Genomic DNA, 16,879 nt, shown 5'->3' with positions numbered 1-16,879 from the left:
ACAAAAATTTATGAACTTCACGTTTGCAAAAGACACGATAAACACAAAATTTTAAAAGACAGACTGAAAGAAATACGTTGGAAACACATAGATCAGAGAATTACTATCCCTAATGTGCAAAGAGCACTTAATATCGACAATACAAACAACTCCATTTAAAAGTGTGCAAACATTTGAAAAGCTAATTCATACAAGAGGAACTGTGAAACGGTAAAAAAAAGAATGACAATATGTTCAGTCTCATTAGTAATAAGGAAAATGCACACTGAAACAATTAAAAGTGTTATTTGGATAAAACTAAAAATACCTTGCTAATATCTGGTGCTGAAAAGAGTGAGGAAATTGAAGGAAATTTGCATTGTTGAAACCTTTTGGTAAAGTAAGTAAAAAGAAACTATGAGGATTTAAAATGCAAATGCCCTTTGACTTTTAAGTGTTCTACAGAAACAAAACAATATTGTCAATATCTGACAACCTTGGCACAAAGGCGCTTCTTGCAATTCTGTTTGCAAAACCTAAACTTGGTCATAAACTTAATATCCCGTAGTGAACAATGGTTGACTAAGCCACGGTATATGCACATCACGAGAGGGTGAAGTTCCTGACAAGAATAAAACACATCTATATGAAACGTCATGAGTGTAATCTATGCCGTATTGTTGAAGAAATCAAAAAAGGAAGCTGCAGAATAATTCATATGGGATACGTTAACCTCTCAACGTGAGTGAATCTGCATAGAGAAAAACCATGTATTTATCCTCTATTATTAAAATGGCGTTTTGAGGTGGTATTCAGGGAGGGAGGTGCAGAATATTTTTAACTTATGTACTATCGTATTCAAACTGATACAATCAGCATGTAATAAGGTTATAAGTTCTGAGTGTAAGTTAGGTATTAAATTCTCCCCCATCTTAATGTTGCTCCAAGGCCAGACACAGTGGGTCATGTCTGTAGTCCCAGCACTTTAGGAGGCTGAGGCAGGCAAATCCCTTGAACTCAGGAGTTCGAGACCAGTGTGGACAACATGGTGACACCCCATCTCTACAAAAGTTGGCTCAGCGTGGTGGCATGAGCCTGTGGTCCCTGCTACTTGGGAGGCTGAGGTGGGTGGATTGCGAGAACCCAAGTGGCAAAGGTTGTAGTGAGCTGAGATTGTGCCACTGCACTGCAGCCTGGGTGACAGAGTAAGACCCTGTCTCAAAAAAATAAAAAAAATAATGTTGCTCCATGATCCAGGGCAGCTGGGTTGGGAGGATGAGGCCAGCTGGGTGCACTCATCTGTGAGGGGGAGACCGGGAGACATGTGGTGACCTCAGCAGTCTGGGGTCCCAGGTGCCTCTAGAGGAACCCCGAGCAGCTCCAAGCCATAAGGTGTGGGTGCCCCTTCTTCCCAGCATGAGCAGCCTCCCTCACACACCCTCCCTGAATAATGTCGGCTGTGTCTCTGGGCATGTGTCCACTGGGCCCTTCCTGGTTTGGACATCGGGCCCCCCTGAGCAGCAGGACCTACTGGAATGGTGGCAGAGACCCCAGAGGTCCTGGGCCAGGACAGCTGCAGCTGCTGCGTGCCCAGAGAGGAGGATGGGGCTGTTCTGTGCAGGCTGGGGTGGGCGCTTCCCCTGTGGGGTCAGCTGGGACTCCCTGCAGTGACAGGAGGAGTATGGCAGGCAGGCTGGGGACTGGGATGTGAGGTGAAGGCAGGAAGGAGGCTGTGTCAGTGTGAGAGAGTGTGACTGTGTGTGAGAGTGTGTGTGTGCGCACGTGCCTGTGTCTGTGCACCTGGGGTGGTTTGAGCCAATGACTCTTATCCTTTCCATTTCATTTTCTTTTAGGTTGTATTAAATGGTTCTAGATGAAACTTTAGTAGAGTGTAGGAGCGCAATATCTAAACCCTGAAACTCTGGGAAATGTTGTATAAAGTTGCTTTTTAAAATATAAAGTTAATATGTGTTCATTTTATGGAAAGGAAAATGAAATAGCAAACAGAGTAAATAATTTACTCAGCATCATGTGTGAGTAGATTTCCTATTACTCTATGTTCTGTGAGAAGTGTATCCTGCACTTGAGATTCTCTGGGAAGAATATGCATTTGTCATGGCTGCACAATTTTATTTCATCATGGGAACAGGGTACCCTTTAGAATGTGTGCTTAAAACTGGATCATGGTCCTCTTTATAAGGGTCTTCTTTCAGCTTTGTAGTTTGGAGGGTGAAAAAGTGGTGTGCAGTTGGGCTGGAATTGTGCAGTGTTGGGGCAGAGCTGTCATCAGTGGATGTATTTAGAGTTGAAATGACAAGTCTGACTCTCAATGAAACACTATTAGAAACATTAAAAAACATTCAGGCTCACAACATTACATGTGTTTAAAGAAAGAAAATAACTACGCTTGGCCTTATTTTTGTGCATAAGTTCAAATGTTAGTTATAAAGAATTCTATAATTTTTTCAAGTAAGATCAGTGCAATAAGCTACATGAATGGCTATAAATATTCAGTGAAGCATTTCTACTTTCCCTTATGTCATCAGAATATTTGAATATGTTAAATAGAGGACATATTTTCCTAGGTAATTTGAGTTCAGGCAAGTGTACAGACAGATAAAACGTTCCCGTTAAACTTACGAACTTACCCAGGTGTAGATGTACTCGGGGCATCATCTGCTTCCTGTGGGGGGAAGGGATGCAAAATTCATAGGATGAACAAAGACCTTGTTGACATTAAACTTATTCTTAAACAAAATTCAAGTTCATTACTAGTCAGTTCTGAGTAATGGTACTTCAAGAATGCCTGGATCATGGAATAGGATCTCAGTGGTGGCACAGCACCCTTCCTCCCAATCCTTGTATTATGGGCTGAACTATATCCTCCTCCAAATTCATAGGTTGACATCCTGACACCCAGCACCTCAGAACGTGACTATATGTGGAGACAGGGTCTTGAAAGAGGTAATGGATGTTAGATGAGGGTATTAGAGTGAGCACTAATCCAGAGTGACTCGTGTCCTTTTATGAAGGGGAGATTATGACAGAGACACAGACAGAGGGAAGACCGTTAGAGGACACAGAGAACAGGTGGCCGTCTACAAGGCAAGGAGAGAGGCCTTGGGAGAAACCAACCCTGCAGACACTGTGCTCTGGGACTTCCAGCCTGCAGATAGGTGAGAAAATACATTTCTTGTTCCAACACCCCATGTGTGGTTCCTGCTTGTGGAAGCTCTCGCAAAGAAAAACACCTGCTACATGTACACACACATGTTGTTCTCAGTGCTCTTGGGTAAGAACCTGGGAGTGGGAGTGCTGGGCCATATGATAAGTATATGCTCAGCATCTGAAGCTTTGCCAAACTGCTCGCCAATGTGGCATCATCTTTCATCCCCATGAGCAATGGATGAGACTTCCAGTTCTCCAAACTCTTCACCAACACTTAGTAATGATCATCTTTTTTTATTTATATTTTTTAGAGGCAGGGTCTTGCTATGTTGCCCAGACTGGTCTCAAACTCCTGGCCTCAAGGGATCCTCCTGCCTTGTGAGCCACCCAAAGCTCTGGGATTTGAGGGGTGAAGCTTTGTGCCTGGATGGTATCCTTAATCTGTTTTCTTGCAGCTACTCTAATGGGGTGCAGCAGTATCTCACTGTGATTTTAGCTGGTGGTTCCCTGGTGGCAAATGATGTTGAGCACCATTTTGTGGGCTTTATTTCTCATGGATATTGTTGCCTTGGTGAAGAACGTGTTCAACCTTTCGCCTATTTGAAAACTGAGCTGTTGTGTATTTTTGAGTTTTCATGGTTCTTTAAATATTCTGGATAAAAGCATATGACTTGTAAATATTTTATTTCAGCCTGTGGCTTATGTTTTCATTCTTTTACTGGTGACAATGGAAGAAGTAATTTTAAATGCTTAAAGTCGAATATATCCGTTTTGTGAAATAGTGTTTTTGGTATCTATCAAAGAAGAGTTTGCCTAACACAAGACCCCAGAGATATTCTAGGATTTTTGTAGAAATCTGAAAGTTTCCCCCGCTTAATATTTGGTCTCTGATGGATTGTGCACTGCTTTCTAGGTGGGACTGAGCTGTGTGTGTGTGTTTGGCATGTGGTTATCCAGCTGCTGCAGCACACTCATTACAAACCCTTCCATGTCTCCCCATTGCCTCACCTTGGCACCTTCCATTTAAGCCAAACACCAGAAATGTAAAGAAGGGCTTGTTTCTGGAGTTTCCAGTTTGTTCCATTCATCTAGTCAGAGCATCTTCTATGGACAACGCTGTCTGCAGCCCTGGGCCGACTCGAAGGGGAGGCGATGGACTGTAGATCTGTGGAGCTCATGGATGCGGGTGTCAGTGAAGTCACGCTCATTTTCAGACGGAATTCTCCTCCCCGATGTGAACAATGAACCAACGGTGTCATTTTCATAGGATTGTCCTGGAGCCCACGGAGATGCGGGCTTGGGATTCAACGTGATGCTGAGCAGATCTTCTCTGCTTCAGATCAGGCCTCATGTGGCTTCACTATTCATCCACACATAGATGCTGCAGAGACACTGAGGGGACTCACAAATGCACCTGCGCAGAAGGAGTCAACGTGGACAAACACAGGCAGAGAAACTCCCGTGAGCCCGTGTGCCACATGGAGTGAGGGAACTTTGGTGGCTGAGTCTGGGTGGGGGTGGGCTGGGGGCTCAATCAATTTCCACTGAGTGTGTCTCCATATCTTTGCTGGAAGTGCAGGCAAGGGGCAAGGCTTCGACGCCAGCGTCGCTGTTCCTCCAGGCTGGGCTGATCCCTTTTTATTTCCAAGTCACAGGAGCCCGTTCCCTGAAATCCTGGGGAAGTGTGGTGAGGCGGCCTTGCCCCCACAGGGAAGGAGAACACACCTGTAACCTGCAGAAGCTGGCCCCATGACAAAACCTGCTCAAAAGGACCAGCCTGCAGCCTGGCGTGGTGGCTCACGCCTCTAATCCCTGTGCTATTAGAGGCTGAGGTCAAGGAATCACTTGAGATGAGAAGTTCCAAACAAGCCTGGACAATAGAGTGAGATCCCATCTCTTAAGAAATAAAAAATAAAAAATAAATTGGCTGGGCGTGGTGGCATACGCTTGTACTTTCAGCTACTCAGGAGGCTAAGGTGGGAAGATTGCTTGAGCCCAGGAGTTGGAGGCTGCAGTGAGCCATTATCCCACCACTGCAATCTATGCTGGGTGATGGAGTGAGATCCCATCTCTAAAAAATAAATAATGACCCAGCAGAAACCACTGGAAGCTGACCCCAGAGCAGGAACAGAAATATGTGGCCCTAAAGCCGGCAGCCACGCTGGTCTTTTCCTGTGAAGGATGGACACAGAGTCCATGTAACAAACACACACCATTCACACACATATACACGTGACCACACACCACACACAAAACCACACACACAACCACACCCCCCCACATATGTGCAACCACACACCATACACTTGTATGTGTGACCCCACACACGTCTATTCCCATCTGTCTCCTACACACAGTCTTTCCTAAGCATTTTATTTAAAAAAAAAACAGCACACGGCTTCTGCCATGGCTACCAATTTCCCTCCATCCTTTATCACAGCACTGTCCCTCGCTGCATGTTCTGGGCACTTCAGAGCCTGCCTTGGGCATCTGCCCATCACCACAGCCTGATGGTGGTGCTCCAGTGCTGGGGGCTCCCACTTTGGTACCCATCTGTCTCTGTCACCCACAGCTGGGAAGCATTCCTGCCTCTCACTCCATCTCTCTTCTGTGCTCCACCCACCATCATTCCCATGTGAGCAGCACCCTTGGACACAGAGTGCTTCCATTCTGAATACTGCCTTAACCTCAGCTTGGGGGACCCGAGACCACATATTCTGCACACGGCCCTGTCCTCGGGGTGCATCGCTGGTGACTGCAACTTACCCGTGCCGTCGAATCCCCATCCTGGTTTACTGAAGTGCAGAAGTGACATAAGTGCTTGTGAATCAGCAGGGAGCTCTTGGCCTTGACTCTGGTGGGACAGGAAGAAGGAGAGAAACTCATCTCAGCTTTGTTGGGGGCCTCAGGGTGGCACTGGAGGCTGCACCGCATCATGTCAGCACCACTGCTGCGGGGCACACATGTCTCAGAAACTTGTAGACCAGCAGCTCCTGGGAGGTTGTCTGAGTACTCCTGCGTTATGTGCAGTGGCAAACGTAAGAAGCTCCTCATGTAAAGGACCATGGATCTGTGCCACTGGGACGATGCAAAGCAGTGCCTCCACCCACCGTGTGAGACCTGCCCTACACCAGTGCCTAAGACGGGTTCTGAAGGTTGATGGCAGATGGGAGACAGGTCTGATATGCAGCTCCCACATGGAGAGACAGAACAGCATGTGGAGACTCATACTGTGGCCTTTCACTCCAGGAACCACCACAGCAGCATACCAGAAAAAACAAAAAAAGTCATAGAGCATTTGGAAGATGCCATAGGCCACTGCAAATTCCACAGAACAGGTGACAACTCTGCTGCTGTCTCAAAAGTGCCACCTCCTGGCTGGAGGCCAGTCAGCTCAGGACATGACAGCAACTCATGACAGAACAACCCTGCTCCTAGGAAGGAGAAAACAAGAGCTTATTCCACCTCCTGCAACATCCTGAATAACCAGAGGTCCTGAGTCTGCCCATGTGACAACTTCACTGCTAGAATAACCAGCCTCTGAGAAAGTCAGCACAGTAAACCTATCGACCGCCGAGGACCCCCACAGAGTCCACTTCAGTCCCCTGTCACCTCCACCGGAGCAGGTGATGGCATCCACAGCTGGGAGACCTGAGGACGGATCACATCACAGGACTCTGTGCAGACATTACCCAGCACCAGCCTGGTAGCCCTGCTGGGCGGAGAGACCCAGAAGAACAATAGCAATCACTGCTGTCTGGTTTGCAGGAAGCTCCATCTCTAGGGGAAGGGGGAGTGCACAAATCAGGGACCACCCCATGGGACTAACGAATCTGACCAGCAGCCTTGAGTTCCAGATTTTCCCACTGAAATAATCTACACACATGAGAAGGAATCAGACAAGTAATCCTGGTAATATCATGAAACAGGGCTCTATTCCACCCTCAAAAGACCGCAGTAGCTCCCCAGTGAGAGATCCAAACCAAGAAGAAAATCAGAATTGCTGGAAAGAATTCAGAAGGTTGATTATTAAACTACTCAAGGAGATACCAAAGACAGGTGATAACCAACTTAAAGAAATTTAAAAATCAATACAGGATATAGATGAAAAATGCTCCAGGGAAATAGAGATCCTAAAGAAAACACAGTCACAACTTCTGGAACAAAAGACACACTAAGAGAAATGGAAAATGCACCAGAAACTTTCAACAGCAGGATCTAACAAGTAGAACGAAGAACTTCAGACCTCAAAAACAAGGCTTTTTAAATAACCCAGCCAGACAAAGAGGAAAAAGATAATTTTAAAAAAGAACAAAGCCCCCAGGAACTTAGGGATTATGTTAAACAGCCAAACCTAAAAATAGTGTTCCTGACAAAGCAGACAAGTCTACAAGTTTGGAAAACTTATTTGAGGAAATGATCAAGGAAACCTTCCCTGGCCTTGCTAGAGTTCTAGACATCCAAAGACAAGAAGCTCAAAGAATGCCTGGGAAATTCATTGCAAAAAGATCATCACCGAGGCACATGGTCATCAGGTTATCTAAAGTCAACACAAATCAAAGAATCTTAAGAGCTGGGAGGCAAAACATCAGGTAACCTCTAAAGGAAAACCTCTCATATTAGCAGCAGATTTCTCAGCAGAAACTCTACACACTAGAAGGGATTGGGGTCCTATCTCTAGCCTCTCCAAACAAAATAATTAACAGCCAATAATTTTGTATTCAGCAAAACTAGGTTTCCTAAATGAAGTAGAGAAAATGTCTGTTTCAGAACAACAAATGCTGAGACAACTAGCCACTAACAAGTCAGTCCTACAAGAAATACTAAAAGGAGTTCCAAATCTTAAAACAAAACCTCAAAATACACCAAAACAGAACCTCCTTAAAGCATAAATCTTACAGGACTGAGAAAACAGTAACACAAATTAAAAAACCAAGGTATTCAGGCAACAACTAGCATGATCAATAAAACAGTACCTCACATCCAAATGCTAACACTGAATGTAAATGGCCTATAAGCACCATCTAAAAAATACAAGTGGAAGAATGGAGAAAAATCCAACAACCAAGTATCTGCTGTCTTCAAGAGACACACCTAATGTATAAGGACTGAAATAAACTTAAGGTAAAGTGGCGGAAAAGATATTCCATACAAATGGAAACCAACAGCAGGCAGGAGGAACTATTCTGATACCAGACTCAACAGACTTTAAAGCCACAACAGTTAAGAAAGACAAAGAGCAACATTATACGATGATAAAAGAATCACTCCAAAAGGAAAAATATCACTATCCTAACTATATATGCACCTAACGAGGGACCTGCCAAATTTATAAAACAATTCTTACTGGACATAAGAAATGAGACTGACGAAAACACAATTATAGTGATGGACACAATACTGCACTGATAGCACTAGACAGGTCATCAAGACACAAAGGCAACAAAGAAACAATGAACTTAAACTATATCCTAGAACAAAAGGACTTGACAGATATTTACAGAACATTCTACCCAACAGCTGCAGAATGTACATTCTTTTCAGCAGTACATGGAACATTCTCCAAGATACATCATATGATAGGCCACAAAACAAGTTTAATGAATTGAAGAAAATCAGAATTACATCAAGTATCTTTTCAGACCACAGGGGAATAAATTGATAATTAACTCCAAAAGGAACCCATGAAATTACACAAATATGTAGAAATTAAATAACTGCTTCTGAATGATCTTTGGGTCGACAATGAAATCCAGAGGGAAATTTAAAAGTTCTTCAAACTGAATAACTGTGGCACGACTTATCAAAACCTCTAGGACACAGCAAAAGTGATGCTAAAAGGAATGTTCACAGCATTAAATGACCACATCGAAAAGACTGAAAGAACACAAACAGACAATCTAAAGTCACACCTGAAGTAACCAGAGAAACAAGAACGAATCAAACCCAAACCCAGCAGAAGAAAAGTAATAACGAACATCAGAGCAGAACTAAATGAAATTCAAACAAACAAACAAAAAAACAAAAAAACCACAAAAGATAAATAAAAAAGCCTGTTTTCTGAAAATACAAACAAAATTGATTGACCATTAGCAACATTAAGCAAGAAGAGAAGAGAAAAGATCCAAATAAGCTCAATTAGAAATGAAATGAGAGATAGCACAACTGATACCACAGGAATACAAAAGATCACTTAAGGCCAATATGAACACCGTTATGCACACAAACTAGAAAATCCAGAGGAGATGGATAACTTCCTGGAAATATACAACCCACCTAGATTAAATCAGGAAGAAATAGAAACTCATAACAGATTAATAACAAGTAGCGAGATTGAAAGAGTAATAAGAAAATTGCCAACTAAAATATCCAGGATGTATTCACAGCTGAATTCTACCAGGCATCCAAAGAAGGACTGGTACCAATCTTATGGAAACTATTACAAAAGATAAAGAGGGAATGCTCCATAAATCATTCTATGAAGCCAGTATCACCTTAATACCCAAACCATGAAAGGACATAGCAAAAAGAGAAAACTACAGACCAATATCCCTCATGAATATAGATGCAAAAATCCTCAACAAAATACTAGCGAACCGAAACAAACAGCATAGCAAAAAGATAATAACACCATGGTCAAGTGGGTTTCATACCACGTATGCAGGAATGGTTTAATATATGCAAGTCAATAAATGTGATACCTCACAAAAACAGAATTAAAAACAAAAAATCAGAGATCATCTCAATAGATGCAGAAAAAGCATCTGACAAACTCTGCCATCCCTTTATAAATAGAACACTCATCAAAATCAGCACAGAAGGGACATACCTCAAGGTAATAAAAGCCCTCTATGACAAACCCACAGCCAACATTATACTGAATGCGGAAAAGTTGAAAACATTGCCCCTCAGAACTGGAATAAGACAAGGATGCCCACTTTCACCACTTCCTTTCGACACAGTACTGGAAGACCTAGCCAGAGCAATCAGAGAAGAGAAAGAAAAAGCATCCAAATTGGTAAACAGGAAGTCAAATTGTCCCTGTTCACTGATGATACGGTTGTATACCTAGAAAACTCTAAATACTCATCCAGAAAGCTCCTAAATCTGATAAATGAATTCAGTAAAGTTTCAGGATACAAAATCAATGGACACAAACCAGTAACATTGCTATGTGCCAACAATGACCAAGCTGAGAATCAAATGAAGAAGTCAACCCCTCTTGCAACAGCTGAAAGAAAAAAAAACTTAGGAATATACGTAACACAAAAGGTGAAATATCTCTACATGGAAACTACAAAAACCTGCTGAAAGTGAACATAGAAAATGCAAATAAATGGAAACACATCCCAGGCCTGTGAATGGGTAGAATTACTATTGTGAAAATGACCACACTGCCAAAGCAATCCACAAATTCAATGCAATTCCCCTCAAAGCAGAATCACCTTTCTTCACAGAACTAGAAAAAAACAATCCTCAAATTCATATGGAACCAAAAAAGACCCCAGATAGCCAAGGAAGACTAATCAAAAAGAACAAATCTGGAGGCATCACATTACCTGAATTCAAACTATACTACAAATCTAGAGTTACCAAAACAGCAGGGTGCTAATATGGAAATAGGTGTGTAGATCAATGGAACAGAATAGAGAACCCATAAATAAAGCCAAATACTTACCGCCAATCGATCTTCAACAAACAAACAAAAAACATCAAGTGGGGAAGGGAATCCTATTCAATACAAGGTGCTGGGATAATTCACAAGCCACATGTGAAGAATGAAGCTGGATCCTTTCCTCGCACCTTTTACAAACATCAACTGAGGATGGATAAAAGACTTAAGACCTGAAAGCACACAAAAATCTACAAGATATCATCAGAAAAACTTTTCTAGGCATTGACTTCGGCAAAGAGCTCATGACGAAGAATCCAAAAGCAAATGCAACAAGAACAAAGATAAATAGATGCAATTTATCTTAATTTATCTTTATTTTAAATAAGTACCTTCTGCACAGGAAAAGAAGTAATAAGCAGACTAAATAGAACCCAGGGAAAGGAAGAAAATATTCACAATCCGTACATCTGACAAAGGACTAATATCTAGAATCTAAAAGGAACTCAAACAAATCCACAAGAAAAAAACAAATCATCCAATTGGGTGTGGTGGCTCATGTCTGTAATCCCAGTCCTTTCGGAGGCTGGGGCAGGCAGATCACTTGAAGTCAAGAGTTCAAGACCAGCCTGGCCAACATGGTGAAACTTGTCTCTACTAACAATACAAAAATTAGCTGGGCGTGCTGGTGGGTGACTGTAATCCCAGGTACTTGGGAGCCTGATGCAGGAGAATCGCTTCAACCCAGGAGGCAGAGGCTTCGGCGAGCCAACATCATGTCCCTGCACTCCAGCCTGGGTGACAGAGTGAGACTCTGTCTCAAACAAACAAACAAACAAACAACAAAACCAATCCCATCAAAAAGTGGGCAACATTCATGAAGAGACAGTTTTCAACAGAAGATATACAAATGGCCAACAAGCATAGGAAAAAATGCTGAACATCACTAATTAACAGGGAAATGCAAAGAAAATCCACAATGCAATACCACCTTACTCCTGGAAGAATGGCCATAATTTAAAAAATAAAGAAATAACAGATGTTGGCATGGATGTGGTGAAAAGGGAACACTTTTACACTGCTAGTGGGAATGTAAACTAGTACAACTACTATAAAAAACAGTACAGAGATTCTGTAAAGAACTTAAAGGTAGAACTCTCATCTGATCTAGCAATCCCACCACTGGCTATCTACCCAGAAGAAAAGAAGTTATCTTATAAAAAAGATACTTGCATCCACATGTTTATAGCCACATAGTTTGCAATTGCAAAAATATGAAACCAGCCTAAAACAAATCAGTGGATAAAGAAAATGTGATATATATTTGTCATCTGTATATACGTAAATACCATGGAATACTATTCAGCCATAAAAAGGAATGAAATATCAGCACTCACACAACCTGGATGGAGTTGCAGACCATTATTCTAAGTGAAGTAACTCAAGAATGAAAAACCAAACATCGTAGTATCTCACTTACAAGTGGAAGCTAAGCTACGAGGATGCGACGGCATAAGAATGCTGTAATGGGCTTCTGGGACTCGGGGGAGTGGTGGGAGGAGGGTGATGGATAAAAGACTACACATTGGGTACCGTACACATTGCTCGGGTGGTGGGGGCACCAAAATCTCAGAAATCAACACTAAAAATCTTTTCCATGCAACCAAACACCTTGTTCCCCAAAACTATTGAAATAAAATAAAAATAAAAATTATAACTAGGCCTGGTGCGGTGGCTCACGTCTGTAATCCCAGCACTTTGGGAGGCCAAGGCAGGCAGATCATGAGGTCAGGAGATATAGATCATCCTGGCTAACAGGGTGAAACCCATCTCTACTAAAAATACAAAAAAAAAAAAAAAAAAAAAAATTAGCCGTGTGTGGTGGCCGGTGCCTGTAGTCCCAGCTACTAGGGAGGCTGAGGCAGAAGAATGGCATGAACCCGGGAAGTGGAGCTTGCAGTGAGCCAGGATCGCACCACTGCACTCCAGCCTGGGTGACAGAGTGAAATTCCATCTCAAAAAATAAAAGTAAAAATAAAAAAGTTATAACTATATAAGCAAAGAGTATTGGAGGATATTTGTATAACCTTAGAGTAATGACGCCTTTTTAAGCAAGACAAAAGGAAATGTTAACAAATTTGGCTTCAGAAAACTTCACAACCTCTACACTGTGAAAGATCCCATAGGGTTCCTTATATGCAAAGAGCTGTTACATTTGATAATCCAAATAGCCCAACTGTTGAACATGAATTCACAAAACAAAAATTGTAAAATAGTCAAAACAAGAAAAAATGTTCAGTCGTAACTGTAGTAAGGAAATGCATATTAAAACATTATATATTTTCTTTGAATAAAACTAAGCATACTGTTAGTATCTCATAGTGAGAAGAGCGACAGCGTTGAATGAAGTGTGAACTGCTCCACCCTTTTGAGAAAGTCATCAGAAAGAGTCTGTGAAGATTGAAAATGCACGTGCCCTTTGACTCTTAGCTTCCAAAATAAAACGAACCGCACCGCACAGCACTAGCTCAAAGACGCTTCTTGAAACCCTGTTTGTGAAGCCAGCCCTGGCCCTGTTGGGTGGGGCTCCGGGTCAAGGCACCCCCAGTGCTCCCATTTACTTAGCACCTTGACTCAGGAATGGGTTGGACTCTCAGAGCTTACAATTTCTATGAAACACTATTAGAGATCATAAGAAATACATTCAGACTCACAACTACCCACATGTTCATGGAGAGATGTAGAAACAAATAAGCGGGTCTTACTCTTGTGTGTTAGTTTAGATGTTAGTTATGAAGAAGGGAGTGAAGAATGTAGTTTCTGCAAGTAAGACAAGCACATCGAGATAGATAATTTGGTATAATTTCACAACATTAAACAAAACTATTTTATCTTCTACTGCATCATCCCATGATTTCAAAATGTCTCATCATAGGTGAATTATTTTCCAAAGTCATTTGAGTTAAGAAAAGAATACAGCTATTCTTCAGAGCGACCAAGCTACTGCAGGAAGCTTGCAACTTACCCCTGTGCAGATGAGCCCAGGGCGCCATCTCCTTGCTGTGGGGCAAAAGAAAATTCGTCACATGAAAAAAGAAGTTGTTGACATGCAGCTGATTCTTACATAAAAGTCACGTCTATTATTCCTGGGTTTTGAGGAATGGTACCTGGAGTTCTCTTGGGTCCTGAGTTCAGATCTCAGAACCATTTACATGTGCATGTGTTTTCATTTCTCTCTGGTGAGAAACTGGGAGTGGGATTCTGGTCATATATTAGACATTTATCTTTTAAAGAAATGCCAAACTGCTTTCCAATGTGGTGGCACTTTACACCCTCATTTAACTCCCACTAGCAAAAAACGCAGGAGACTTGCAATTTCTCTACAACTTCACCAGCCCTCGGTGGTGACTGTCTTTTTGATGACAGGCATTCTCCTGGGTGTGTGGTAGTATCTGATTGTGGTTTTAATTTGCAGCTGCCTGATGTAGAATGATGTTGAGCATTTTTTTCCGTGTGCTTATGTGGCATCCATATATCTATACATCTACATCTACCTTGGTAAGGAGTTTGTTCAAATCTTTTGCCCATTTTTTATATGTATGTATGTATTTTTATTTATTTTTGTAGAGATGTTCAGGCTGGTCTTGAACTCCTGGCCTCAAGCAATCCTCTTGCTTGGCCTCCCAAAGCACTGAGATTATAGGTGCTTCCCATTGTGTCCAGCCCTCTTGCCCATTTGAAAAACTGGGTTTTCTGTTTATGTTTTTGTTTGTTTGTTGTTTTTTTACAATTGCACTTTGAAAGCTCTTTGTGTCTTTGTGTATTCCGGACATCAGTCTAAGACTTGAAAATATTTTGTTTGCCTGTGGCTTGCACAGGAATGAACACCTGGCTTTATTGTGCTTTGCTTTACTGCACTTCACAGATACTGTGTTTTTTCACAAATTGAGGGTCTGTGGTGACCCTGGTCAAGCAAGTATGTCGGCGCCATTTTCCCCGCAGTGTGTGCTCACTTCAAGCGTCTGTGTAAGCAGCTTTTAGCAATAAAGCACTTTTAATTCAGATACATAGTTTTTAGACATAATGCTGTTGCACACGTCATGTAAACATAACTTTTATAAGCACTGGGAAACCAGAAATTCATGTGACTTGTTTTACTGACATGTTCACTTTATCGTGGCTTTCTAAAACCAAACCTGCAATATCTCTCATGTGTGCCTGTATTTTTATTTTCTTAATGGTGACTTTTGAAGAGCAAATATTTTCAATTTTGGTAAAGTCCAAACTATGATTTTTTTCTTTAATAGGCAGTGATTTTGGTGTCAGATCAAAGACAAGCTTTGTCTCACTAAAGATCACAGAGATTTCATTCTATGCTTGTTTCTAGAAGTGTTCTATGTTCAGCTTTTAAGTTTAGGTGTCAGATGGATTTGGGGCTAATTCTTCTGTGGGGAATGAAGTGATCCCGGGTAATCTTTGTACAGGTATGAAGAACTCAATCATTCTTTTTTCTTTTCCATGTGGATATCCAATTGTTCTAGTACCACTTGTGGAACTATAATTTCTCCCTATTTAATGATTTTAGTACCGTTATTTAAAGTCAATTGACCATAAATGAAAGCTTTAACTTTGGACCTTTCTTCTGGTCCATTTCTCTATATCTGTCTCTGTCGGCGCCACACTGTTTTTATTACTGTAGCTTTATGTCTCTCTCTATGTCAGCGCCACCTGTCTTTAGTGCTACAGCTTTATAGTAACATTTAAAGTCTGGTTGTGTAAGTTCTCCAATTTTATTTTTTCTCAAAATCATTTTGGCTAGTACAGTAGCCTAGGTCTTTTGAATTTGCATATACATTCTAGGACCACCTTGTCATTTCTGCTAAAACAGAAGCCTGCTGGGGTTCAGCAGGGATTGTGGTAAATCTGTAGATAAGTTTTGGGGAAAATTGCCCTTTTAATAGTATTTTTTTCCAATCTATGAATGCTGTACACCTTTTCACTTAATAGAGCGTCTCTGACTTCTCTCAGTCATGGTGTGTAGCTTTCAGTGTACATATTTGCACAAGGTTTGTTAAATTTATTTTTTTATTAGATTATGAAAGGAAGTTTTAAAAATATAACCCAGATTTTTCATTGCTGGTGGACAGAGATGTGCAAGTGTGTATTTTAATATGTGCCCATCCTTGTTAAGTGATTTAATTATCTTAACTAGGTCTTAAAACATACTTTTTAGGTTTCGTTGCCTGCAAATAAACACAGTTTTATTTTGTATTCTCTGTGCCTTCATTTTCCCTGCTGCACTGAGCTGGCCGGAATGTGACTGCAATGTCAGAAGTAGGAGGAACGGGCATCATCACCTGTGCCCATCCTCCAAGAGAGGGTCACCAGCCTTTCACCAGTAAATGTCACGTCAGGTACACAGGGTACTTTCCTATCATTCCTAGGTCACTGAGATTTGTTAAAAATCATGAATGGGAACTTGCTGTTAACAAACCCTTTTCTGCATTGACTGGCATGATTGCATGGTTACCGTTCTCTATTGGACTAACGTGCTGAGCTGTAGTCATTGATTCCTAGGCCTTAAGCCACTGCTTACCCCTGGAGTGATATCACTTGGCCACAGTGCACAGTCCTGCTCCATGCTGCTCGATTTGGTTTCCCAAGGTCTTATCAGTGATCTCTGCCTGTGTTTCCTGAATGTACTGGCTTATGAATATCTGGCTTTGGTGTCAGGTTGATAGTGGCATTGCTGAATGAGTTGGGAAGTGTTGCTTCCTTCTCTGTTTTCTGAAAGAGTCTGTGTGTAGGTGGTATTGTATTTTTTCTTTAAATCTTTGCTGGAATTCATGCATGAAGACTACAGGGCCTGGGCTTTTTCTTCACTGGGAGATTTTAAATTAGTAGTTCAGTCTCTTGGCTGTTCTATGTCTATTTAGACTTTCTATGTCTTCTTGAGTTAGTTATAATAATTCATGTCACTTAACTGGAAAGGGAACTAACTTCCTTAAGTTAAAAATCATGTTTCAGGCCAGGTACAGTGGCTCATGCCTGTAATCCCAGCACTTTCGGAGGCCAAGGCGGGCGGATCACCTGAGGCCAGAAGTTTGAGACCAGCCTGGC

General features: G+C 41.8%; 1 protein-coding gene across 8 annotated transcripts in view; it reads right to left on the bottom strand.

Moving 5' to 3' along the window:
* The window catches only part of LOC115931263 (probable palmitoyltransferase ZDHHC11B), an 80,786-nt gene that overhangs the window by 26,572 nt on the left and 37,335 nt on the right, over nt 1-16,879 (bottom strand). For 5 of the 8 annotated variants that reach the window (XM_055367761.2, XM_063700877.1, XM_055367763.2 and 2 more), the window contains 3 exons: nt 13,785-13,819; nt 5,914-6,001; nt 2,628-2,662 (listed from right to left, as the gene is read on the bottom strand). In XM_055367761.2, coding sequence (XP_055223736.2) covers nt 2,628-2,662; nt 5,914-6,001; nt 13,785-13,819 — 158 coding nt within the window. The other 3 variants (XR_010131862.1, XM_063700880.1, XM_063700879.1) reach the window with 3 other exon arrangements.

The sequence above is a fragment of the Gorilla gorilla genome, chromosome 19, assembly GCF_029281585.2.
Source record: "Gorilla gorilla gorilla isolate KB3781 chromosome 19, NHGRI_mGorGor1-v2.1_pri, whole genome shotgun sequence".
Classification (NCBI taxonomy): Eukaryota; Metazoa; Chordata; class Mammalia; order Primates; family Hominidae; genus Gorilla; species Gorilla gorilla.
This window is presented reverse-complemented; position numbering and strand designations above follow the sequence as displayed.